The 25,731-nt window shown below is 36.4% G+C and overlaps 1 protein-coding gene across 3 annotated transcripts in view; it reads right to left on the reverse strand.

Annotated features, from left to right (window-relative positions):
* The window catches only part of LOC149771719 (uncharacterized), a 49,564-nt gene extending 42,144 nt beyond the window's left edge, over positions 1 to 7,420 (reverse strand). Inside the window, exon 1 of one of the 3 annotated variants that reach the window (XM_089948184.1) lies at positions 6,637 to 7,357. In XM_089948184.1, the coding sequence (XP_089804310.1) occupies positions 6,637 to 7,216 (580 nt within the window). In that variant the 5' untranslated portion in view covers positions 7,217 to 7,357. Of the gene's footprint in view, positions 1 to 6,636 lie in introns of all 3 variants that reach the window. The other 2 variants (XM_089948183.1, XM_089948185.1) reach the window with 2 other exon arrangements.
* Positions 7,421 to 25,731: the final 18,311 nt, after the last annotated feature.

The following is a 25,731-nucleotide window of genomic DNA, read 5'->3' on the forward strand; positions in this document are numbered from 1 at the left end:
GGTTTTAGATCTCTAAGAATGTGTCAATTGTATACGATGTGCAGAATCAAATTGTTACATGTAGTTTTTGGGGACATACCAGTACCAGTTATGCAGTCCATGTAATGTCAATTTTAGTCGGTAAACCAAAAAGTCACTTGACTATTTTTAAATTAATAACATGTTGCATTACGAGAAGAGTGTTTGTGAACACAGATACATTTCTTTTGATTTTCCAAAGCTATTTATTTATTTATTTATTTATTTATTTATCAACCATATAAAATTCTTTTCTTCAAACTAATTTATTATAACGTATTTTATGTACTTCATGAAAACTAACAACCCCATATATATAGCACGGTGTGTTCAGATATGTTTGTTGTCACCTTCCCTTAATCAAAGATACGGTTGGATTATTATTTTGTTCACAAAGCTTAATATTAGCTGATCACATGAATATCAAAATTCAATTGCCAATAGCTATATATCTGACATTAATTTTAGAAAATATATAGTGTATCTAGTCGTATGGAGCAACAAAAAAAGTATATGTGAACGTTGGGATGATTTTTAATGAAAACATGAATGTTTGGAAATTAAGATTTGCGGTTTTCTTTTATAATTATTCATGTCAACTTCACGAATGACTAGATTTAAAGGTAACACAATAAGATCAATTTCAGGTAAAGAATTAAAAAATATCGTCGCACTGCTTGACGAACAGTTATATTAAGTAAATGAGTTCCTCTCAATATTTCTTACAAGAATGATACTACTATTAAAAATGCCTAATTTTAAGTAATAATTATCTTATCTAGGATGTTAACACGCTATAGCGAGACATCACTCTTATCAGCAAACACATCAACTGTTATAACACCGACCAGTAACAAACTAGGTCATCTTAGCCTCTGACATTAAAACTCATGTCATTGTCAGATCACGTGATGTTTACTTTTACTGAGAGTACGACTCAACCTTGAAATCCATGAATAAATAACACATGTAACGAATTATACACTTCTCATACACACGTAGGTTAGACGTGCCAGCTTTTCGTTACAGTGGTTTTAGATCTCTAAGAATGTGTCAATTGTATACGATGTGCAGAATTAAATTGTTACATGTAGTTGTTTGGGACATACCAGTACCAGTTATGCAGTCCATATAATGTCGATTAGGTTCATTAAATCTTAGTTCAAAGATTTTCTATAATATCCAGACATATCCAAAACTCGCATAAATTGGTTCTTACTGACAGGTACAGGAGATTTAGAGATGGCATTAACAGTAACTTCTATATCCAAACAAATGCAGTACAAGCAGGGCAAAAGTCACATTTACTTAAATTCATTGTCAAATTTGCATCACTGAGTCGATCAAAGAACTTCCGAATTGTCTTCAAATGGACTTTTCATGTGTCCTTGTAGATTATGGCACCATCGACGTACGCGTCAGAATTACATATATCAGGCGTTATTGTGCTCAGCAAAAGGTAGAAAAGTACTAAGGGAACCTGTCTTACCGAACGGCATGACTTTATATTGGTAAAGTCAATCTGGAAGTACGAATGCTGAAACATATTTTCCGTAATTGGAATTTGCCAGAATCCCTTCAAAAGATGAAACTCGGTAACGTTGTTTGCATTTCCAATTCTGCAAATGCATTCATCAATTTTGGGTATTGGAAATCAATCTGTCTTCGTGATAGTGTTTAATTTCCTGGAATCGGTACACATACTTAAATTATTATCTGGTTTCGGCACTAACATGAACGGTGAAATCCAGTTATTTTACTTGGTTCGTTGAGGCCATCCTCCTGCGAATATTTAAATTCTTTCGTGAAAAAGATAAGTCTGAGAGGATTCATTTAATAATGATGCTGTTTCACATCAATCTACAATTTCAATGTTATGGTAGCTTGTATTTGTTCTTGTTGCAATATCTGGAAACAAGTGCTCATATGATCTTATTAGATGTCTAAATTAGTTATTCTATTGTTGCATCAGATGCGAACGTTTTTGGTCCTGTCCAATTTTTCCGAATTCCGAAGACTGATCACATCAAAGTCACTACAATCCGATTTCACATCCTCATTTGTATTCTCAGTGTGTGTTACAAGTACAACTATAATGACTGAATACTTTTCAGGTCTATCCCTCTCAACATACGCTTTTAACATATTCATGTGTCCAAGTTGTTCTGTTTTCTCCTCCCGTGAGCAGGTATTATGTAATTTAAGTCACTAACTTTCTTTTAAATGGTGTAAGGATCAAACTACTTAGCCTGAAGAAGATTTTGAGGTATGTGTAATAGAACCAAACCTTTATCACCAGGCTGAACACTCATATCTTATATATCATTATGAATGTTATATGTTAAATTCCTTTTTGACGGAAGACACTGAAGGTTAGTTCCTGTAAGCATGTGTTTTCACGCCATTTGACACGTATTGCAAGATCTACAAACATCACTTTCAATTTTTGGCCAATACAACTGATATCTTGTAATAAGTTTTACTGACTACAAAATGACCAACTAACGGATTTTTATGAGCTAAACCAAGGGTGGGCAAACTACGGCCCGCGTGCCGCATGGGGCCCGCTTAGGACTTTCATGCGGCCTGCCAAGGGTTTTCATGCGGCGTAGGAACAAGTCATCATTCGCACTGACTCTGTTTATGTTACTCTGTTTATCAAATAAATGTGCTTCTTTTGAACTTTAAGCTTAAGTTTTCCAATATTAACAACATATTAACAACTGAAAATTAATTATGTTATTTAGAAAAACCTTTTGTGTTTGCTATTTCAAATATTAATTATTTTACTTAATGAACTATGTGGCCCGCGACAAGGTGTAAATTTGTGTATGCGGCACTTGGACTGGAAAGTTTGCCCACCTCTGAGCCAAACTAAGAATTTCCTGTCAGTTAGACTTCAGAACAACAATCTAATAAGTTACTGAAAATTGATCACAGGCAGGTACATGTGTTGCTTCCGGGTCGCCAATAGCCTCTAAAAGAAACAGGAGATCTCTGTATCTTGTTAATGTGAGACAACTAGTGGTTATCGTTTATCACCCTGATTAGAATTAATAGAATGAGTAGGAAAAAGGGTATCACTGTAATCAATAAGTCTATATTGATCCATACTAGGAACAAAAATGACCTAATAAAAAGATTAACAAATACAAGTCATTTAAAGGAACGCCATCCTGATCAACATTATTCTCAAGCATTTCTTTGCACATGTCTAGTAACTGCACAGCTGGATATAACAGGCATTTCAGTTATAATAAAATGATTTCTTTGATCCATGCAAAGCTTTTCAGTTAGAAGTGGATTAGTCATGACCTAACCTCCAGATATGTCATTACCTATTAATAGATGAACACCTCGAAGTGGCAATGAGATCACCATTTCTACAGGCACGGGTCGTGTGAATAAGTCTGATGAGCGTTTAGCACAGTGAGAAGAAACTTAACAAATCCGCAACTCTGCTTCCTGAAAAAGAACACTTTCACTACAAAAAAACGTATCAGAAAAAGACAAAGTACTCCACGTTAAAAGACTCGGAGAAGCTCCTGTGTCTCTTAATATTTCAATATTAATAGGCATGGCATAATCACCAACAAGTGATACAGAACCTTTCGACATGAATGGTTCCTAATTCTCCATAATAAATTCAGACTGTGGTTTGCTAGACCCAACAAATATTTTTTGAATACATGACCATGTCGTTTTATCAATAATTTGATTCATAATTATTGCACCAGTTTTAGATATTGAAGTCCTCGCGTGAACCTGACATTTTAAGGGAAATCCTTTTGAAAGGAAGATTTACAAATGAAACCTTACCAGTTAAATAATAGTCATCGGCTATACAAACTGCCTTCTCTAATGTTTCAACCTGTTTCTCATCAAGATAGGTTCTGACTTCATTAGTGACACAACTCTTGTATTCTTCAATTAATATAAGTTGTCTGAGACTATCATAATAGTTGTCAACAGTTTTGGCTGTAAACATTTTATTAAAACAGTTGTTATTTTTCCCATGGAAATTCAACATGAATTTGAGTAGTTTCTTTTCTACAATTCATACACCTTCAGGCACCAGCTCATAGCCTTTCAGATACATTCCTTGACCACATAATAATCAACAGTGTCATCTTATACGATTAAAGTGCAGGCTTCATTAGCTTTGCCAGTAAGTACACATTGTAATAATGTAGTCGGATCATCTCTTGGTCATTTCGAATTATAAGTAATTATCTTTAAAAATATTTTCTGAAAATATTTACTACTTCCTTCTTTTGAAATGGGTGTAACAACCTAATATGTTTGGCAGCATCAAAACCTGAATTTATGTACACATGGTAAGCGTGCGCTCTACGTGTCAACTCTAATTGCTTTCATGTAAATTGCATTTATCTCTCTTCCTTTTGCATTTGCTTTCTCATTTGCATTGTTTCTTTCTTCATTGCCTCTCTAACGTTTCCCTCTCACTCTGCATCTGCATTTTCATTACCTCCCTTTGCAACTTCCATCTCTTTTCGTATTAAACCTAACATCCTTTAAGTTCATTTCCCAACCAGATGGAGGCTTCCTCCTCTCAGCCAAAACACTTTTATCTAGAATAGCCTTGTTCACAATATATTATATCCATATATTCTTGATCTCTTGCTCAGTTAAAGAAGCATTCGCGTCAGAAAGACCATAATGCTTGGCAAGCTCAAGTAACTCATCCTTTTGTAAGGACTCTAACCCCGCCTGTGTAGGCTACAAAATTATTTACTTTCCATGTCAAATTTCAAAAGAAGTTGTTACATCTCTGAAATATTCAAATCAAATTCAAATCTCTGGAATACTCAAATCAGGACGAACCACTCTGATCTTAAAATAAGGAAAAGGAAAGAGCAAAATTAAGACCCTTTCTCCCATTTCAAATATTCATTTATTTCCCTAAAATACAAAGCGAAACAATTTAAAATAACTTGCATTATGGTAAATGAAATTCTAATGTTCTAAATGTTCTATCAGTTTGAATACTTTTGCGTAACCCGTTCCGAGTGATGGCCATCAATGTAATGATATATCAAAAGTACCAGAGAAATCATTGGGAAATAATCCGACAATTTCTTTAAATGAACTTACGCTAATTCTATAAATCCAAGTGTCTTTGTTTCACAGTAATTCTGTACCGTTATTATTCCAATTAATCTGAAGTATTTAAGCTCTATAATTCCAAGGAATATTTATATTAAATAAATGAGTTTCTCTCAACATTTCTTCCAAGTCTGTTGTTTCTAAACATTATCGCACTAGAAACAAAGACCACATACGAATGGAATTGATGTATAATGAAAATGGCTATTCAAATCAAAGAAATTTATCAATATTTACTGATCATCTGATTAACTCCAATAAAATACACCCAAATAATCCTGAAGAAGCTAGTTAGGATATAAGAACCTATGTAAACCGGAAACCATTCACAAACGAAGATTCTAGTTGGTGCAATAAGATTTGTTAAGAGAGATTTTTCAAAACATTAATTTTAAGCAATAAATGCATGCCAAAACATATTTGTTTTCAGTATTTATCACATCTATTATAAATATACCATACAAATGTATTTTGCGCAGAAAGCTTGCCTTTAAAAAGTAACATTTAAATTGCACTCTTGTATTCTTTGACAGTTCAGTTGTTTCTTTAGCATCATAGAAAATATAATTGCTTGTTGTTTCCTTATCAGTGGGAACAATGCTTTTTATAAATTGTGCAGAAAGTTACAAAACAGGGGAAAAGATATAAAAATGTTCCCTGTGTCAACAGTCATGTCCTGCAAAAGGTCATCTGTCTTATGGCTGTTCCGTCTAGCCTGAAATAAGTTAGAGAATCCCCACTGCACTTCATGCATATCCATCTTACGACACGCGACAAGGTGCGTAGGACACGTTTGAGATCCCCGAAATTTCATAGGGCTCAGATAAATGATGAATGAATACACCTGTTGAATGCAGAGAGTGTGAGAGAGAGTACGAGTACCAGCAACAAACTATTTCACCTTGATGATGCACATTAACGGAACGGAAATGACAGGAGACGAATCTATCTAAACTTTCTTTAACAAAATTAAATAACACAAAGTTTCATATGGAATGTTATGAATATTTAAATTGGATCAGAAAAATTAAAAATAAAAAAAAAATAAAAAAATGTTTAAACAGCCCAAATGCCTGAAAATCTACCTGGTCCTTAAATGTTCTAGCCATGATAGTTTATCGAATGGGCCATATGTATTTTATATTAATGAAAATGATTTGTATGTCCTCCGAATTAATGCAAATTTCATCGGTTAACGATCATTGGAAAGGAGGACAAGTATGACACTAATGGTACATATTAAAGAGCAGGATTATAGGAACTAAAGACTGCCACCGGATGGGTATTTTCAAGCGAGGAATATTTTAGACATTTGCGCATGATCAAAACGAACATGGATTCCAAAGTGTTAGATGTTGTTCACTCAAACTTTATCCCGTCCATCTAAATTTACACTTCTCTATCATTGCCCTCTTTACTATTGACAAGCGAACTCAGTTGTATCCAATGTTAGGGAAGAAATGGTTATTTCATAAATGTGTTTTATTTTACCTGGGTTATTGATTCTCTTTTCTGTCCTAGTCTCCGGTACGGTTAGATTTTCAGCAACAGCTTGTGAGCCTTCATCAATGTATTCTAGCACTTGCTTCTTTGCTCCAGTATGAACAGCAGCATCTGGGGATTTCCCAGTTTTCATCAGAAGCTTTCGCAAATCATTCTCTTTATCATCTGCCTCATTGTTGTTTAATCCATATTTCATTGGATCTGCTCTTTGGAGTTGTTTTAAACGACTATACTGGCTCTTTTGGAGAAGCATTAAACGCCTCTCTAACGTGTCTACTCGTCTCTGTGTCATACGCTCGTCTGTATGTACGAGGAACAGACGTTTCTCGGCATTATTTATACGTTCTAGCATTTCCGTCTCAGTGTTCATTATGGAAAAGAGCTTCTTCTCCGCATATGATAAACGTTGCTCCAAGTCAGAAAGGTGTCCGAGCTTTTCATTAACCACATCCTGGAGTGTTTTCATATTTTGTGCCAATACCTCTAGCGATTTCGTCGTTGCTTCGGCATTACAAAAGTACAGTTGGTACAAGGCATGGGTTAGAACGAGCATATAACGTCCATCCATTGCGATCCAAGTCTCATAGTGCTCGATAATATGGACGGACTTTGTGTCCTGACCGATAACCTTTTAACTTCACTTGTCACGTTGCTTCTATTTACGATATGCCATAGGTCTGCAAACTGATAATCTCAAAGATATATGTCACAGAGGTTCACATATAGCAATGAAACTAGTGAACTCGTGTTACACTGAAGAAAATTACTCGATGTTAAAAGTTATCGTCAGGAAGATGGCTGCCTCAAATAAAACATAAATATTCCTTGCATTTAGTATCAGGAGGGAATAATGCACAAAGATAATAAACTGCCCTTCTTGTTTTGGTGTACCAATGCAGAAAGTGCGCGCATTAACCTTTAGCATGCAATTATAAGGCAGTGTTTACTTTATCTGTGAGCATACAAGATACGATTATAAGACGGGGCTGCTTAAGTTTTCATAAATGTTGAATTTTTATTCAATTAAAGGTATTCATATCATGAAAGGTATATAGCGATATGGTACGTATTATATATAGTACACCCGTTGTGGCGTTCTTGGAATATATATATATATATATATATATATATATATATATATATATATATATATATATATATATATATATATATATATATATATATATATATATATATATATATATATATATATATATATATATATATATATATATATATATATATATATATATTGATTTATTTATTTATAAACTTTAATATATATATTTCTCTTTCATGTAATATCCAATATTGATTTAAGTAAACTATGTATATAGGAAAACTATACAAAGATGGTAACTCGATATTGAATGAATATGTTTAGAAACAGAGAGAAGAAAACCAACGTTGGCAATAAAAAATATTATAAATATTCATAATAACGAAAACAAAAACAACAGACCGCTCCGGTGGCCTAGCGGTTATAGCGTCCGCCCCGGATGCGGGAGGTCGTGGGTTCAAACCCCGGTCGAGTCTTACCAAAGACTTCTAAAAATGGTATTAACAGATGCCTTGCTAGGAGCTCAGCATTATGAGGTTAGTGTTATGACTAGTCGGTCTGGTGTCAGGATAATGTGACTGGGTGGGACATCATACTACATGTCTGCGGCATTATGCCCCAGTGCTAGACATCACTTTAAACTGCCACACTGAAAACATCGTAGCGTTATGACACACACACACACACACACACAACAAGGATCAATCGAACCCATGCGTTTTTCAGAATAATTTTTACAGCGTTCACAACTTTGTACTTCTTGTGCAGAACTAACTCAGCTAACAAAACCGCATCTCTTTTATTCGCGATTTGGGATGTAACCTCGAGAATAAATAAGGAAATGTGTATTGATGCTTGACCATCATATAATTGCTGACTGTACACTTCTTGGCTTCCGCCAGAGCTCCAAGCATCCACTAACATTTTTCTGTGTGTTTTGGGGGTTAATATTTGCCATTATATAAAAATATGCTGTAACAGCTTTTTCCATGAAACACGTGAATTTTACCAATCCAGCCAGCAGAAAGAAATATGCTTGCTCAACACTATTGTACTAATAACTAATGTTACTGAGTCGAAAAGTACTGACTTAGAATATCAAAAGGAAATACAATTCCCACATACAAACCACAGTCTGTATTAAAATAATGCATGTTTGAATTACACGAATAAAAAATGATTTTAATACAATTTGCTGACAAAATCAGTCATGACAATAATAACTTTTTCTGTTCGCCATGTTTTTTTCGATGTAACCAAATTGATATATGTTTTAGGTACATTATGTACAAATTTGTTGATAACATTATACATTTTTTGTATTCGCTTTTTGTTATGAAACCAAAATTGATATTTTGGGATTCCTGACCTATACCGCACACGGTTACTAGGAATAAAAGTCGTTGACATTATTTTCTGTTTTACTGCATTAATTTTTTCAATTCAGATACATAACATACTACTAAATATACAATGGCTGCACATATCAAAATTATTACATTGCACAAGGAAAGCACAAGTATTGTATGATTTTCATCAAGATCATTTGTGTACACCGAGCAGCTTTAGCCGATTAAGCTACTTAAACGATTAGCGCGTCCCAAAGAGAGATTACTTACAGTCACACAATGTATAAGACAACACTGGCACCGATTTCTATAGATTTTTGAAGCAATGAGCAGACATTCGTTAGATTTTCCTAGATATGAAAGTTTCTTTGAACACAGATGTGTACTGCAGAATTGCAACCATTTTCTGTATCACTAATGTCATTGTGAAAAGTGATTTTCTTTCCCACACGAAACATTCATTTTAACAAGATATATATATATATATAAACTTATTCATCTCGTAATATCTATATCTATATCTATATAGATAGATTGATATCACGAGATGAATAAGTTTTTCTTTAAAAGTATTAAGGTTATCTGAGATTCCATTTAATGAAAATTTTATACCACGAGTGGTATATCAAAGTTACAGCGTACATACTATACATGTATTTTATTAATATTAAATGAAAATACACATACTTGCTGCACAACCCCAACGTTTGTTCGGGGGGTGGGCAAAACTAGATGGGGGGACAACATTGACAGGTTTCTAAATTTTCTTAAATAGGCGACACATTTTTTTACAGCACATGCAAATTTAGGGCAAATGCACCCCACCCCCCGCACCCCCCCCCCCACCATGACGTTTCTGCACAGTCCTGTCAATTGTGACTGCTAAAAATATAGTTCTTAACCTTTTGCGAATAATCGCTGGTTCACAATTTGATATTTGAAAGATGGAGATGTTCCTTTTTCATGCTGAACCCATTTTGATCGAGAAGGTTGTAAAAATGTGATTTTTAGAAGGGTGAAGAAATTTAGGACTATCTCACAAGAAAAAGAAAACGAGCTCTGATGATGTCACAGATTTTTTTAATTAATTTGACAACCATCCAATATCGAGTAAAACATCAGGCAATAAAAATAGCCAAAGAAGTAGCAAACGTTTCTCAGTAATCATCTATTAATATTTTTTAACTCAATCTTCACTACACGATCGTCCCAATATATGTCACGTGTACGTTATAAGTACATTTGATTTACACACTGGCATCTTATTATTTCTCTCGATACAATATAAATCACATTTTCTGAGGAGATAAGTATTACAGAACATATCTTCTCCACGATGTATGTATGAAGCTAGAACGAAGCACGACTGCGATCGATCCATCGTTCCCACTTAAGATCTAATGCACTGGAAGAAAATTAGTATATTCCTCCCACATGACAAGTAAAAATACCAGTCCCTAGGTCGAAGATATTTCCTTCATTGTATTTAGTTGTATCAAACATTAAAACATTATATTTTAACTAAGTGAAGGTGACAAAATTGCATTCTGAAAGGCAACAGTGAAAACAACCTTTCGTCTGTCTATGCTGCGATTCTGTCTTACACCTAAAAGTACTTTGAGAATTCGGCAATCTCAGTGTTTATCGGCACATGCATAAAAGATATTTCTACATTTTTTAAAATTTAAAATTACATCAAAGAATATAAATGTTGAAACTGGGCATTAAATTTGATACGAGTAACATATTGCAATATACACCTATTATTATTTTAATGCCAGATTGTTTCTTATACTTATAATTTATATTTACTCAATGATGGTGATAAAGTTACTACGCCATATTTTTCTCTGCGTCATAGCGCGGGGTTAAAATTTTTTTGGAATGATTGTCTAGTAACTAGTGAATAAAAACATGTAATTATGCACAGCATAATGAAAGTACCATAAACGACAAAATTATTAGTACGCCCGTGTTTAGTAATCACCTATGTAGACACTGGTAGGATCTGGTAGACCCTGCAAAATTATTGACCAATGGGTCTCGATGACCTCCACATGTGGTCAAGGTATGTGGTTTTAAACTAAACCTAATGTGTATAAACCATTATTTTCTCTTTGGACTTGCCATGGATGTGGCCTCTGTCCTTTAGGCCAGAATGTATAGATTTTGTCATTACCATACGTGTACTCTATCCACAAAGTTTGGTCAGTGAAATAACTCTAGAAGAAACGATATTCCGCAAAACGCATGCTCATTTCAGTCACAATTACCATTGTCCTTCTCATTTTAACCCCAAAATCAATTGAACTCTTTCATAAATTACAAACGTTATGAACAAAATAATTTATTTTGCCTTATATGTGAACTTGTTACGACTCGTTGACTCACATATCAGGACGGTTTTGCTAGCCATCCTCGAAAATGAGCCCAGGTCTGCGATCTGGAGATAATGTTAGTGTGCACACACAACGAACATACTTCTTCTTTAATTCTCATCGACCGTAACATTTTGACACAGAATTCAATGGGTTCAGTCTTTTCTCGAAGCGCAATCCATTAACAAAGTTTGATAAATGTAGATGGTGCACAACTTGAGTCATTGTGCAGAAACGAAATTGGTAACAGACATATCATTCCTTTGATGTGAAAGGATAGGCAAATATCTTATCTCAAGAGAAACGAGTTTTCTATTTGAGACAGTATGAATGAGATTTTAAAATAAATCAAAATGATAATAATTTTAGATATGAAGTATCGATTTTTATTTCTTGATTATTATTCTCATTTATTTATTCTGATCTGAGATGACCAAAGTTCGAAATGTAACTTGCTTCATGGACATGACAACTAGTTGTTGAAATAATAATTTTAAAAACAAAAGCTGTATTAACTTTAGACGTCCCTAACGTCATAACCAAGAGTCCCATTTCTATGGTACTAAAATACTTGTAAATATGTGGACATTATTTAAATGCATCAGGAATGCAACTTATATTTCATAAAGTATTTGACGTCGACTTTTTATTTTGATGAATCAATCACAAAAGCGATATGGATAGCTATTTATATTGCATGTTGATGCTGTACATATAGAGACACTATGCTATGTCAATGGAATCCGTGAAGATGATCTCAAATTTATTTCTGTCAATAAACGTACGAACCGTATTGTGCACTTGATTTATGCCTGTGTTTTGCCACCCACCCATCCCGTCTCAAATTGTATCTTATGACGTGTCTATATAAATGTCCTTCAGCATGTCGGTCTGTCTTTCTAAGAGTTGCACCTATGCCAAAAAATGTCAACATCTTGGAATCAAATGTTACAGTGTGCAAAGTTTAATCGTCGTTACACTTTCAATTCATTATATTTTATATGCACATCATACACTGAATTGCAAAAGTCAATACTATTTTACTCAAATTCTATGCCAGTGTTTAGAAAGTAATACAAAAAAACGTCTGTATACCAAGTATAAATGCTACTTATCGATTTTCTATTCTCTTTACGAGTAATTTCAAAAAATGGTATGTGATCGTTTCGATGAAAATAATGTAGTGATCTTAAAATACGATAGGAGATGAATTTGTGTCAGAAGTCACTTGGACGCTCTTACAGTTAATATCATGTTACATTAATAAAGTATTTTCCAAAGCATTTTATTTATTTATTTATTTATTTATTTATTTATTTATTTATTTATTAACCACATAAATGTCTTTTCTATTCACCAGTTTCTTGTAGCTTTATTTTGTCTTGGAAGCGAGATTTAGCATGATCATGTACTGAATTAGTTTGCTTATGAACCAAGATCTTCACTGAGTAAGAACCGAGAGCTACAGTGATAAAGAGTCAAGACCTGGTTTGCTTGTAAACCAAGATCTTCACTGAGTACGAACTGAGAGCTAGAGTGATAAAGAGTCAAGACCTGGTTTCCTTATGAAGCAAGATTTTCACTGAGTACGAACCGAGAGCTAGAGTGATAAAGAGTCAAGACCTGGTTTCCTTATGAACCAAGATTTTCACTGAGTACGAACCGAGAGCTAGAGTGAGAAAGAGTCAAGACCTGGTTTGCTTATCAACCAAGATTTTCACTGAGTACGAACCGAGAGCTAGAGTGATAAAGAGTCAAGACCTGGGTTGATTATGAAGCAAGATTTTCATTGAGTACGAACCGAGAGCTAGAGTGATAAAGAGTCAAAACCTGGCTTGAATATGAAGCAAGATTTTCGAGTACGAACCGAGAGCTAGAGTGATAAAGAGTCAAAACCTGGCTTGAATATGAAGCAAGATTTTCGAGTACGAACCGAGAGCTAGAGTGATAAAGAGTCAAAACCTGGTTTCCTTATGAACCAAGATTTTCACTGAGTACGAATCGAGAGCTAGAGTGATAAAGAATCAAGACCTGGTTTGCTTATGAACCAAGATTTTCACTGAGTACGAACCGAGAGCTAGAGTGATAAAGAATTAAGACCTGGTTTTCTTATGAACCAAGATTTTCACTGAGTACGAACCGAGAGCTAGAGTGATAAAGAGTCAAGACCTGGTTTGCTTATCAACCAAGATTTTCACTGAGTACGAACCGAGAGCTAGAGTGATAAGGAGTCAAGACCTGGTTTGCTTATCAACCAAGATTTTCACTGAGTACGAACCGAGAGCTAGAGTGATAAAGAGTCAAGACCTGGTTTGATTATGAACCAAGATCTTTACTGAGTACGAACCGAGAGCTAGAGTGATAAAGAGTCAAGACCTGGCTTGAATATGAAGCAAGATTTTTATTGAGTACGAACCGAGAGCTAGAGTGATAAAGAGTCAAAACCTGGTTTCCTTATGAACCAAGATTTTCACTGAGTACGAATCGAGAGCTAGAGTGATAAAGAATCAAGACCTGGTTTGCTTATGAACCAAGATTTTCACTGAGTACGAACCGAGAGCTAGAATGATAAAGAGTCAAGACCTGGGTTGATTATGAACCAAGATCTTTACTGAGTACGAACCGAGAGCTAGAGTGATAAAGAGTCAAGACCTGGTTTCCTTATGAAACAAGATTTTCACTGAGTACGAACTGAGAGCTAGAGTGATAAAGAGTCAAGACCTGGTTTGATTATGAACCAAGATCTTTACTGAGTACGAACCGAGAGCTAGAGTGATAAAGAATCAATACCTGGTTTCCTTATGAAATAAGATTTTCACTGAGTACGAACCGAGAGCTAGAGTGATAAAGAATCAAGACCTGGTTTCCTTATGAAACAAGATTTTCACTGAGTACGAACCGAGAGCTAGAGTGATAAAGAGTCAAGACCTGGTTTCCTTATGAACCAAGATTTTCACCGAGTACAACCGAGAGCTAGAGTGATAAAGAAACAAGACCTGGTTTGCTTATGAAATAAGATTTTCACTGAGTACGAACCGAGAGCTAGAGTGATAAAGAATCAAGACCTGGTTTCCTTATGAAACAAGATTTTCACTGAGTACGAACTGAGAGCTAGAGTGATAAAGAGTCAAGACCTGGTTTGCTTATGAACCAAGACCTTTACTGAGTACGAACCGAGAGCTAGTGTGATAAACAATCAAGACCTGGTTTGCTTATGAACCAAGATTTTCACTGAGTACGAACCGAGAGCTAGTGTGATAAAGAATCAAGACCTGGTTTCCTTATGAAACAAGATTTTCACTGAGTACGAACTGAGAGCTAGAGTGATAAAGAGTTAAGACCTGGTTTGATTATAAACCAAGATCTTTACTGAGTACGAACCGAGAGCTAGTGTGATAAACAATCAAGACCTGGTTTGCTTATCAACCAAGATTTTCACTGAGTACGAACCGAGAGCTAGAGTGATAAAGAGTCAAGACCTGGTTTGAACATGAAGCAAGATTTTCACTGAGTACGAACCGAGAGCTAGAGTGATAAAGAGTCAAAACCTGATTTCCTTATGAACCAAGATTTTCACTGAGTACGAACCGAGAGCTAGAGTGATAAAGAATCAAGACCTGGTTTGCTTATGAACCAAGATTTTCACTGAGTACGAACCGAGAGCTAGAATGATAAAGAGTCAAGACCTGGGTTGATTATGAACCAAGATCTTTACTGAGTACGAACCGAGAGCTAGAGTGATAAAGAGTCAAGACCTGGTTTCCTTATGAAACAAGATATTCACTGAGTACGAACTGAGAGCTAGAGTTATAAAGAGTCAAGACCTGGTTTGATTATGAACCAAGATCTTTACTGAGTACGAACCGAGAGCTAGAGTGATAAAGAATCAATACCTGGTTTCCTTATGAAATAAGATTTTCACTGAGTACGAACCGAGAGCTAGAGTGATAAAGAATCAAGACCTGGTTTCCTTATGAAACAAGATTTTCACTGAGTACGAACCGAGAGCTAGAGTGATAAAGAGTCAAGACCTGGTTTGCTTATGAACCAAGATTTTCACTGAGTACCAACTGAGAGCTAGAGTGATAAAGAGTCAAGACCTGGTTTGAATATAAAGCAAGATTTTCGCTGAGTACGAACCGAGAGCTAGAGTGATAAAGAATCAAGACCTGGTTTGAATATGAAGCAAAGCTTGTTCAGTGATGAAGCTAGACAAAGATTAACCATGAATAAAAAGATCTACTTTGAATATTGATATGAACTGATTGTTTCTTTATTCATGATGCAGAAATGAATATCAATATCATTATCGACATGGAAACTAAATTGGTGGAAACCTAACCGTTTATAAGATCTCGATGAGTTTAGTGATTTAGTGAATTTGTTGCACGAATTGAGATTCTAGTCTGTTCTTACAGATCATCAGATATAACAGATGTTGTTTATGTTCTGTTGTTTCGTGTCGTGTCGTGTCGTGTCGTTTCGTGTGTGGTTATGTTATGTTATGTTATGTTATGTTATGTTATGTTAGGTTAGGTTAGGTTAGGTTGCATTTTTTGTCAAGTGAGATACATAATATTACATCAAATTTTATGATTTTCATACAGTTCCATTTAATGATTACATCAAATTTAAATCATATAATTTATAGAAAAAGATGACACAAAACGCCCCAAATATTATAAAGAATGTAAAACAATGATTATGATTTTATAGCCAGGAAAAGTTCATTTTACACTGAAATGTCCTGCTGAATTGCTACCACATTGTGTATTTGATTGCCATGTAGAAGAGTCTTTCACCGCACAGAAGAAATTGCATTTAGCTACTGCCCATTTCATCCCACCATAGAATGAAGCCAGACAATGACGTGTGTGAATCACCATATAAATGACTACCGCTAATGACTCGAAGCCAGATCTTTTGTCCTGCTTCGCATCTAGTTACAGCTCCAGTAGTTGACTGAGCACTAGCAGAAGTGAAAAGGTTCACCAGCATCACACCATCCTTGACAAGTGCGAGATCTAGCCTGTACCCAGCTAGTGCGGTGGCTGAAAAGTAGTATGTTCCTCCAAAGGGGCAATTAAACGTACCAGTCCTTAGGTCGAAGCTATTTCCTTCATTGTATACGGTTGTATCAAACAGTATAGTCTGATTTATTGAAAATGATGCTATTGACTTGTGTAAGGTAGCAATGAAAGCAACCTTATTTCTGTCCATGCTGGGATTCTGTCTTATACCTGAAATTGTGAAAAATAACCATTCAGTAATCTCTAGCTTGTTTGGTCCTTGTGTTGACGATGTTTATACATTATACAAATTTAAAATTAGACTGAAGCATATAAAGGTGTAAAATGAACAACAAGTTTGATATGAGTAACATTCTGCAATATACAACCATTGTTAGTTTTAAGGATGAAGTGTACTTTTCCTCCTATATAAGATGCTATGACATAGTATGCGCCGCATCGTAGCGCGTGATAAATAATTTCATTATGTGTCATTAATTTTTTAAGTAAATGTACGAAAATGTATGGACTATGAAGCACACTTATTGACTGAGGAGTCAAATTGATTCGCTGACAACTGGGTCACATTTTCCTTGCTCCTGACACAGCAGTTAATTGTCATCCTCCGCCTTAGTAAAAGTATGGAATCGCTGTATATTTATTCCCATGATGCACCACGCCCCATAATGTAGTTCATTACTCCGTTTGATCTGTGCTGGGGACAGACCACCATTAATTTTCATATATATTCCGTACATATGTTTATCAAAGCTGAACTCAGAGCAATATTTCAATCATACTAGGATACCTAGCGACGACAATACTATCATAGACCATTACATACGTCAAGACTATTTAGCTGCTGCCCAGTATAATCTACATTTAACAGCTGATCCAAGCACTCCAGGGACACAGATCAAATTCTGGGCCAATCAATACATAGGTTCTGACCGTATCTTACACTGCTATCACGACACTGCTTTCCTTTCACAACCACAAAAAAAAAAATGAATCTCAAAAAAAGATTGTCTGTTTGCCAATTCATACATGTTATAAATGGATCGTGATGAACGTTTCACAATGGGAGGTACCTAGGTCTGACCTATTCTAACTGCTCTGCTATGCAACAAAGAAATCGGAAGACACAGATTTGGTTACCTGCCGACCTATTATGTTGGCTTGCCAATTTATACCGGGTACCAGCGAAGTAATATGACACCCAGGTGTAATACTAAATTACTATTTCATATAGATTTAGGCTAGACATGCGGATTTTTCGTCACAAAAGTTTCGTTTTATTAAGAATTTGTCAATCACAGACCAAGCACAGAATGTAAATAGTTATATCTGTACATTTCCACACATCAGCAGCAGCCATGCACATGTAGCTGACGCGAACTTATTGACAAAAAGGCAATAACCTGAAGGAAATAAATCATACAGAGCGACTAAATTATGTCAGACGATTCATATGACACATTCAGACACCCGACCCTCTCTGCCATATTATCAAAGAAGCAAGGTACGTAACTTCCAAACACATCGTTCCACACGTGTCTCTCGAGCTCCGACTGTTAATGCTTAGAAGGCTATCATTTAAGGCTTGTTTTACACTGATGTATATTTCTGTTCATGAAGCCATGGTTGAAATTTCTGCATTGCACCAAACTGAAGTTATCGGCTCCGAAACTTACGAAATCTGCGCATTTTGCCCGCCGGGACAAAGTTAGGCTCACCTACAACCTGGGGTACTTACTGAGAGATACATTGTATGCGACTATACGAGACATTCCTTCGTTAATATTAGAACAGTGGTAGATGCAATAGTACGTTTCTATTAGCCATTCGCTCAATTAATGTTTGGAATTTTATTGCATTAAAGAATTGCCAGACATCCACTCTGCTTTAAATACTAAAATACAATTTTCACTAACTCCTGAGTGAAGAGCGCTATTGTGGTGCCTATAACAGACTCTATCAAACTTAGTCTATTTAATTGCTCATCATCATCATCATCATCATCATCATCATCAGTCCCGTAGTATGGAAGACCGTTGGGGCACCGCACACGACCTAACAATTAGCTTCCTCCATTCCTCTCGATTTTCCGTCCTTCTCAGTGAGTCGCTCAGTGTCAAGCCTGTCCACCCTCGAATGTTTTCCCACCTCTTTCTTTGCCTGTCTCTCTTTCTTCCTCCTTGTACAGTGCCTTGTAGGATTGTCTTGGCAAGTCATGATGATCGTGAGACATGCCCATACCACTGCAGTTTCTGTTTTTTTTTTTCTCACTATGATCAGGAGGTCATCGTTAGGCCCAATGCCTTGTCTTATCCTTTGCCGTATTTCTTCATTGGTGATATGGTCTTTTTATGTGACGCCAATGACCTTTCGGAAACATCTCATCTCTGTAGTCTGTAGCCTTTTCTCCAAGTCCGCTGTTATGGTCCATTATTCGCAAGCATAGAGAAATATGGAGATCACCAATGAGTACATCAGTTTGACTTTCGAGCTGAGTGCGATGTTCTTCTCCTTCCAGAGGGGCTTCAGTTTTGTCAGTGCTGATGTTGTCTGTGCAATCCTGGAGAGTATTTCAGGCTTCGATCCTTCATCTGTTACAGTTGCCGCCAAATACTTAAAGCTGTGGACTGTTTCTAGCTTTGTACCTTGGACCCTGGTATCAGTGCTGATGCTCTTGATGTTGTTGGTCATCATTTTCGTCTTCTCTGCACTAATTTCTATGCCATAGGCTGCAGAGGTTTTGTCAAGGCTCTCTACTAAGCTAGCTAATTCTTGCTCATTTCCTACTAGTCCATCAATGTCGTCAGCAAAACGTAAGTTGGTGATTGTTCTGCCTCCAATGCTGACTGTCCCTGTATGCTTATCAAGCGTATCTACCATGGTTCTCTCCAGAAGATATTGAATAGTGTGGGCGAGAGCAGACAGCCTTGTCTGACTCCGACTGTCGTTCTGAATCAGTCCCCTATGCTGCCGTTGAAGTATGCTGCACTGGTGGCCTTGTCATAGAGGTGCTATATTACTGTGATCAGGTTGGCATTGATGTTGTACAGTATCATGGTCACCCACAATGCTGCATGCCCTACCCTGTCAAATGCCTTCATCAAATCCACGAGGACGTGGTACAGATCTTGCTGTTATTGGAGGTACGTCTCACACAATATCCTGAGGTTGAAGATCTGCTCTGTTGTGCTGCATCCTGCTCTGAACCCCGCCTGCTCCTCGGCAATGATCTTTTCAGCCTGTGGTTTTAGTCTGTTCAGTAGTATCCTTAACATGACTTTGCTTGGATGGCTTATAAGACTGATTGTACGGTGGTTTTGACACTGTTGAAAGTTGCCTTTCTTACGGAGGGTGATGATCAGTGATTGTGTCTATGGCGATGGCCAAACTCCTGTTTGCCAGATCGTGTTGCAGATGTTTGTGAGGTCGCTAATCATTGCTTCTCCCCCAGCTTGGATTAGTTCTGCTGGGATGTTGTCCACTCCTGCTGACTTACACTTTTTTAGTAATCTCACTGCGGCTTCTACTTCTTCGCGTATGATATGGTGGTTGTCGTTGTTAGTTGCTGGAGGGACGTTCAGTACCTCTGGATCTATTGTGGCTCGGTGGCAGTAGAGTTTTGCGCAGTACTCTGTCCATCTTTTCAGAATATCGTTTTCTTCTGTGAAACAGTTTCCGGCCTTGTCCTGTAAGGAGGTAACCCGCCGTTGTTTTGTGCTTGTTAGAACATGGATCAGTTGGTATGCTTTCCTGCTGTTGTTCCTTTTCAAGTTTCCCTCAATGTCTTTGGCATTTCTTCTGTCGAGTTCTATTTTGCTTTTTTCAAGCTTTCCTCGACTTTCCGGTTGACTGCCTTGTACTGCTCTGCCCCTTTTATATCGTTCTTTTTCTTCTTCAGTTCCATCCTCTTGTCACACAGGTTCAGAGCCTCAGCTGTGACCCAGGGTTTCTTGACTGGGCGATGTCTACCGAGGATATTGCTGGCTGTTTCGGTCGTTGCTGTATTGAACGTGGCGATCAGTGTGTCCATGTCGGTATTGTCAGCATTGAGGATAGTGAGCGGTACAAATTTCACACCAATCATTGCCTGGAAGGCGTTTGCTACCTCAGGATCCTGCAATTTCTCGAGATTAAATTTTATTCTTGTGTGGCTCTCTTTCTTGACCTTCTTTAGATGTAGCTGAAGGTCATCATCATCAGATCATGGTCTCTTCCTATGTCCGCTCCGGAAAAGCTTCAAGTTTGGGCGATGTTTATACTTGACTGTAGGCGCCTCTTAACCACGATGTAGTCGATATGACTGTGATGGTCTCAGATTGGAATGTGACATGTCCATCTTCTGGATACTTTGTGCTGGCCGAATGTGTTTGCCAGCATAAGGTCGTTGTAACTAGCGAATTCCAGGAGCCTTAGTCCTCTCTCATTCGTCTATGCATTTCAGCAGCGACAACATGTTCCTTTCCAGTTCATTCAAGCGTCCTCGCCCATCTTGGCATTCCAGTCACCTTGCACAACCAGAATGTCTTTTTTCGGTTTTTGTCCACAATTTCTTGTATCTGGACATAGAAGTCTTCCACATCCGCGTCATCATAGTCTGATGTTGGGGCGTATGCCTGTATTATGGTGATGTTGAATGGAGTTGCCCTGAGGCGGATGGTGATGAACCGGCTGGATACTGGCCGACATCCTATGACAGTACTCAAACTGTCCTTGTGTACAAGGAGCCCAACTCCCTGCTCATGTTTGTCTTCTCTGCCACTCAAGTACAGTTTGTGTCCTTCCAAGGTAGTTACTTCTCCAATGTTCTTTCATCGTATCTCACAGAGTCCTAGGATGTTACAACTGTATCTGTTCATTTCATATGTAAGCTCCTCAAGCTTTCCTGTTGCTCTCAGTGTTCTCACATTCCAGGTGCCAATGGTGATGTTGTTCCTGACACGAATCTTGCTGCTCTGAGCACCAGTCATATACTTTCCACTTCCACTCTGGTGCACGACGGAAGGCTCGGCCCTTGTTGAACCGGGCGACGACCGAGCCGGTATGGGATGGGTAATGGTTGTCTTTTTTCATGTGGTGTGTCTAGGGCAGCTGTCGCCTGGCGGAGCACAACCCTCTCCAGGCCTGACCACAGCTGATTGCCTCCAACCTGGTGGCTCGCCTTGGCCACACAAGTATTCCGCAGTCGACAGGTTTCGAAAAACTGTATATTATATTCGAACCGAGTGGAATTCATCTGACAAATGAACTATTTAATATAATACAATTGTTCCATGGAACAGGATTCCTAGAGTTTATTCGAGTGAATGTTAGTAGAAACGTACATTTACATCTACCAATGTTCTCAGATTAATGAAGGAATGTGAATAGATTTTCAAACACAGCATTTCTCTGCAAGTTGTTCGTGACTTTTTATGGGCACCCAAAGTTCAGCTCAATTGTTACGTTTCGGAACTGGTACCTTCAGCTTCTTGCAACGCAGAAAAGTCGTCAATGAATAGAACAATGTCTCAGGAGTAAATCAACCTATGGATTAAGGGTGAATGGCTTCCTCGACGGGAACAACAGCATGAGATCGATGATCAGGAGTGAATCAAAGTATATGAAAGTTACTTACCTTGTCTCTTCTATAGAATGATCGACAGGGTCCGGTGTCTGAACGGGTCATAAAAGTAATCTTAGATACTGTTGTCACTCTGTGTGATTTTATTCCTTCATATTATTGTTGTTTTTTCTACCTTAGTGTCGCCATTATAAGCAATAAAACAATTGATGGTTCCTTGAGTGTTTCGATGAATTAGGATGTTTCCTAAATATGTTGAAATACAGGTTTGTTCTACCTCCAAGATGTCTAGTGCCCCAATTATTAAAAGTCAAAATATAAACAAAAATACAACCTTGCAAAAATGTACATTAAGTTATCATAATAGGAATATTGCCAAGTGAATATATATGAAACAATTCTCTGCCGGATAAGTTTCTTAAACTTTTTGAAGAAATTCTGAGACTATCCTTCTACATAATTTATTATATATAAAGTCTCCAAGAAAAATAAGTTGCAGAAGTATCTGTTACAATGTTCCAAAATCCAAAAACGGACGAAGTTAACTTTAATGCTCTTGTCATATTAATGTCCTCTATACATGACATCAATCGAACTTCAATTATCAATATTGTATTTCAATCTTTGCTACATTTTGTACTACTTATTTGACTTATTTATTATTTACTATTTAATAAACTCTTTGAGGTTAATACTTTACTTGAGTATCTTAAGAAATAATATTTATGGGAAATTTAAATTTCAAGATTTTTACTACACTGATAACGCTCTTTATACATTTCCTTCATTTTTCTCCATTTTTTGATGAAATACAGTGCATTAGTCAGATGCACCTGGCCTATCGTACTGGTGTTAGAGACTAATCTCTACACAGCATACAAAAATTAGGAAAGGTTATGGAAAAGAGCGAAAATATGACAAAAATGTTTCATGAAACAGAGTAGGGTTATAGGCACAAAAGGCTGTCACAGATATGATGTTCCAGCGAAGAATACCTTTAGACATTTGCACATCATCAAAACAAAAATGAATTCCAAAGAGTTATATGATATATGTCATTAGACAAACATTATCGTGTAAATCACTATCTAAATTAAGTCTTCTCTATCACAACCTTCTATACCACTGACAAACTTACTCACCTCCGAATGAACATCCATTAACAGAAGTCTAGATATTTCTTTACATTATGTCCACATATAAAATATAAATGGTTATTTAATAATTGGTATTTATTTTACCAGAGTTAGTGATTCTCTTCTTTGTCCTCATCTCTGATGTGGTTAGATTTTCAGCAACAACTTGTGTGCTTTCATCGGTGTACTCTAGCACTTGATTCCTTGTTCCAGTATAAACAGCAGCATCTGGGGATTTCACAGTTTTCGTCAGAAGCTTTCGCAAATCATTCTCTTTATCATCTGCCTCATTGTTGTTTAATCCATTTTTCTTTTTATCTACTCTTTGGAGTCGTTTCAAAAGACTATACTGGTTCTTTTGGAGAAGCATTAAACGCCTCTCTAACGTGTCTACTCGTCTCTGTGTCATACGCTCGTCTGTCTGTACGAGGAACAGACGTTTCTCGGCATTATTTATACGTTCTAGCATTTCCGTCTCAGCGTTCATTATGGAAAAGAGCTTCTTCTCCGCATATGACAAACGTTGCTCCAAATCCGAAAGGTGTCCGAGCTTTTTATTAACCACATCCTGGAATGTTTTCATGTTTTGTGCCAATACCTCTAGCGTCTTGGTCTTTACTTCGGCATTACAATGGTTGAGTTGATGCAAGGCAAGGATTAGAACGAGTATTAAACGTCCGTCCATTGCGATCCAAGTTTCATACTGCTCAAAATCCTATAACATGGATGGACCTTGTGCCATGACCGATAACCTATTAACTTGACCAGTCACGTTTCTATCTATATATGTCATAGGTCTGCAAACTGATAATATCAAAGATAATTGATATAGAGGTTCACACATGTCAAGAAAACTTCTTGTACCACTGAATAAAATTACTCGATGAAATGTTTAGCGTCCGGATGATGACTGCTCCAAATGAAACATGACTATATTTCCTTGCAATGAGCACAATATAAAATCTGCACTTTTTGCATTTGTGTACAAATATAGAATGCACTCATTATCTTTTAGCATAGAAGACACTATTGTAAAACGGGGTTTAAATTTATAGCCACAACCTTGATAGGAGATGCTTAATTTTTCAAGAATGTTGATCTTTGATGATCGAATTCTATTCTTATCATAAAAGGTGTATAGCGATATGTAACGAAATGTACCACACCCGTTGATGCGTTCTTTGAATAGGTATAGGGCTAGACTATCAAACATCGGTTTCCTTGTGAAGGAAATTTCAATATAACTTTTAACTAGATAATAACTATCTATTAACTGTTTAGAAAAAGATTGCCCTGAGGTACAAAAGTGCGGTGGGATATGACAAAGACATAAATTAATAAAAACTTGTAAATGTCCATTTCTTATTCAGGTAATATTCAATATTGATTTAAGTAATCTAGGTATGAAATGATAGGAACACTATACAAAAGACAAAGATAGTAACAATATTGAAAGAATACGTTTAGAAACGGAAGGAAGAATATCAACGTTGGCATGAAAGAGAAATTTAAAAATATTTTTAACGTGCAATAACCAAAACAAAACGATAAGTATCAATTGAACCCATCCGTTTCCTGAATAATTTTTACAGTATTTACAACTTTTTAGTTCAGCTAACAAAGCCTAATCTCGCTTTTTGAGATTTAGGATGTACCATTGAGACCAAATAAGGACATGTGCTTTCATACTTGCTCATCTTATAACTGCTGACAGTACACTTCTTAGCTTCGCTAAAACTCAGTTGATCCACAAACTTTATACCGTCTGTTCCCTTGGCTTGTATACGTCATTACATGAAAATCTGTTGCGAAAGTTTTTTTTCCCATGAAACACGTGAACTTTTTAATTGATATCTTCGGCAGAAACGAAATTGCTTGCTCAACACTCCTTGTACTAATGTTACTGAGTCTAAATATGCTGACTTAGAATATAAGAAGAAATAAAATTCTCGCATAGAAGCACAGTTTTATTTAAATAATACATATGTGCATTACAAAAATTACAAGGTTTTAAAAATTTGCTTATAATACAATTTGCTGAAATCATGACGGTAATATCTTACATGTGTTCTCTGTGCTTTTTGCGATGTAACAAAATTGATATACATTTTGGAATTCGTGTTCTGTACCGCATACGGTTACCAACTATAAAAAAATCATTAATATTGTTTTCTGTTTTACTGCATTCTTTCAATTCAGCAAAGTAACATATTAACAAATCTACAAAGGCTTCTTATATCAAGATTCTTAAATTGTACAAGGAAAGCATAAGTATTGTATGAGTATCGTCAAGCTAATTGGTGTAAACAAAACATGATTTTTGTGCCAATTCGGCTACTTAAAAGATTAGTGTATCACTACTCCATGAGAACATCGTAAGAGATTAATTACACTCGAACAATGTATAAAACAATGGCACCGATTCCTCTAAATTTTAAAAACAATGCACAGAGATTCGTTGGGATTGTTTCTAGATATGAAAGTTCTTTGTACATTGATATGCACTGTAGAATTGCAACCATTTTATGTGTCACTAATGTCACTGGCACTCTACAGGAAGCATTCATTTTAAT

The sequence above is a fragment of the Sinohyriopsis cumingii genome, unplaced genomic scaffold, assembly GCF_028554795.1.
Source record: "Sinohyriopsis cumingii isolate HCF-2022 unplaced genomic scaffold, ASM2855479v2 utg001710l, whole genome shotgun sequence".
In the NCBI taxonomy this organism is placed as follows: Eukaryota; Metazoa; Mollusca; class Bivalvia; order Unionida; family Unionidae; genus Sinohyriopsis; species Sinohyriopsis cumingii.